The sequence below is a fragment of the Merops nubicus genome, unplaced genomic scaffold (genome assembly GCF_000691845.1).
Source record: "Merops nubicus isolate BGI_N331 unplaced genomic scaffold, ASM69184v1 scaffold8413, whole genome shotgun sequence".
In the NCBI taxonomy this organism is placed as follows: Eukaryota; Metazoa; Chordata; class Aves; order Coraciiformes; family Meropidae; genus Merops; species Merops nubicus.
Genome location: NW_008598213.1, coordinates 2402 through 3558, shown reverse-complemented (window position 1 = coordinate 3558; position 1157 = coordinate 2402). Strand labels below are relative to the sequence as shown.

General features: G+C 58.7%; 1 protein-coding gene across 2 annotated transcripts in view; it reads right to left on the bottom strand.

The window, feature by feature from the left end:
* Positions 1-178, bottom strand: part of MRPL15 (mitochondrial ribosomal protein L15) — a 7140-nt gene extending 6962 nt beyond the window's left edge. For both annotated transcript variants that reach the window (XM_008936966.1, XM_008936967.1), the window contains exon 1: positions 80-178. In XM_008936966.1, the coding sequence (XP_008935214.1) occupies positions 80-178 (99 nt within the window). The remainder of the gene's footprint in view (positions 1-79) is intronic.
* Positions 179-1157: the final 979 nt, after the last annotated feature.

Below are 1157 nucleotides of genomic sequence, written 5' to 3'. Positions count from 1 at the left end.
GGGGCGCCCCCCGCTGCGGAGACCTGCCGAGGGAAGGAAAAGACGCCCGCCACCCACGCGACAAGCCGCGGACTCTCACCGGCTTTTTGGAGCCCAGACTGGGCCTCAGGTTGGCCAGGCTGACCCTGGGCAGCGACCGCAGCAGCTCCAGGGCCCTGCTCCCGCCGCTCCCGCTCATGGCCGCTCAAGGGCGCCCAGCGGCGCTGCCCGGGGGACGCTTTACGACAAAACCGTAAAGCGCGCCTCCCGCGCTTTTCCAGCAGTGTCGCGCAGCCGGCACCGCCTGCGGGCGCGGAGGTGAAGCGGGGCGTGACTCGTTCTTTTCGGCTTTCCCAGGAAAGGTTGGAGCAGATGGTCCTTGAGGTCCCTTCCAAGCTGTATTCTATGAACCGTACCTCAGCTAGGGACACCGACGGAGCAGGCGTGGGCCCCACACAGCGCGTCCTATGCCAGCGCCCAGGTCGTGGGTGCGCTCAGTAGAATGTGGGCGGCAGGTCGAGGGACCTTCTCCTCCCCCTCCACTCTGCCCTAGTGAGGCCACCTCTGGAGTGCTGTGTCCAGTTCTGGGCTCCCCAGTTCAAGAGTCAAGGGGCTACTGGAGAGAGTCCAGTGGAGGGCTATGAACCTGATGAAAGAACTGGAGCATCTCTGTGACCTGAGAGCCCTGGGGCTGTTGAGCCTGGAGACAAGAAGACTGAGAGGGGATCTGATCAGTGCTGATCAATAGCTAAAGGGCCCATGGGGGTGAAGAGGCTGGGGCCAGACTCTTGTCAGTGGTGCCCAGTGACAGGACAAGGGGCAACAGGCACAAACTGGAACCCAGGACATTCCATCTGAACATAAGGAAAAACTTATTTCCTGTAAAGATGGCAAAGCATCTGGAACAGGCTGCCCAGAGAGGTTGTAGAGCCTGCTTCTCTGGATAGATTCCAAACCTGCCTACATGTGGCTGTAGGCACCCTGCTCTGGGTGACCCTGCAGGAGCAGGGCAAGATGGACAAGATCTTGGACAAGATGATCTCCAGAGATCACTTCAACCCCTGCCATCCTGTGATTCTGTGGTTTTCTTTTTCATTATTCACACAGATCTCAGCTGATGATTTCACAGCCAAGCCTTTAAAACTATTGAGCTGTGTCTGAAAACAACTGGTGGCATA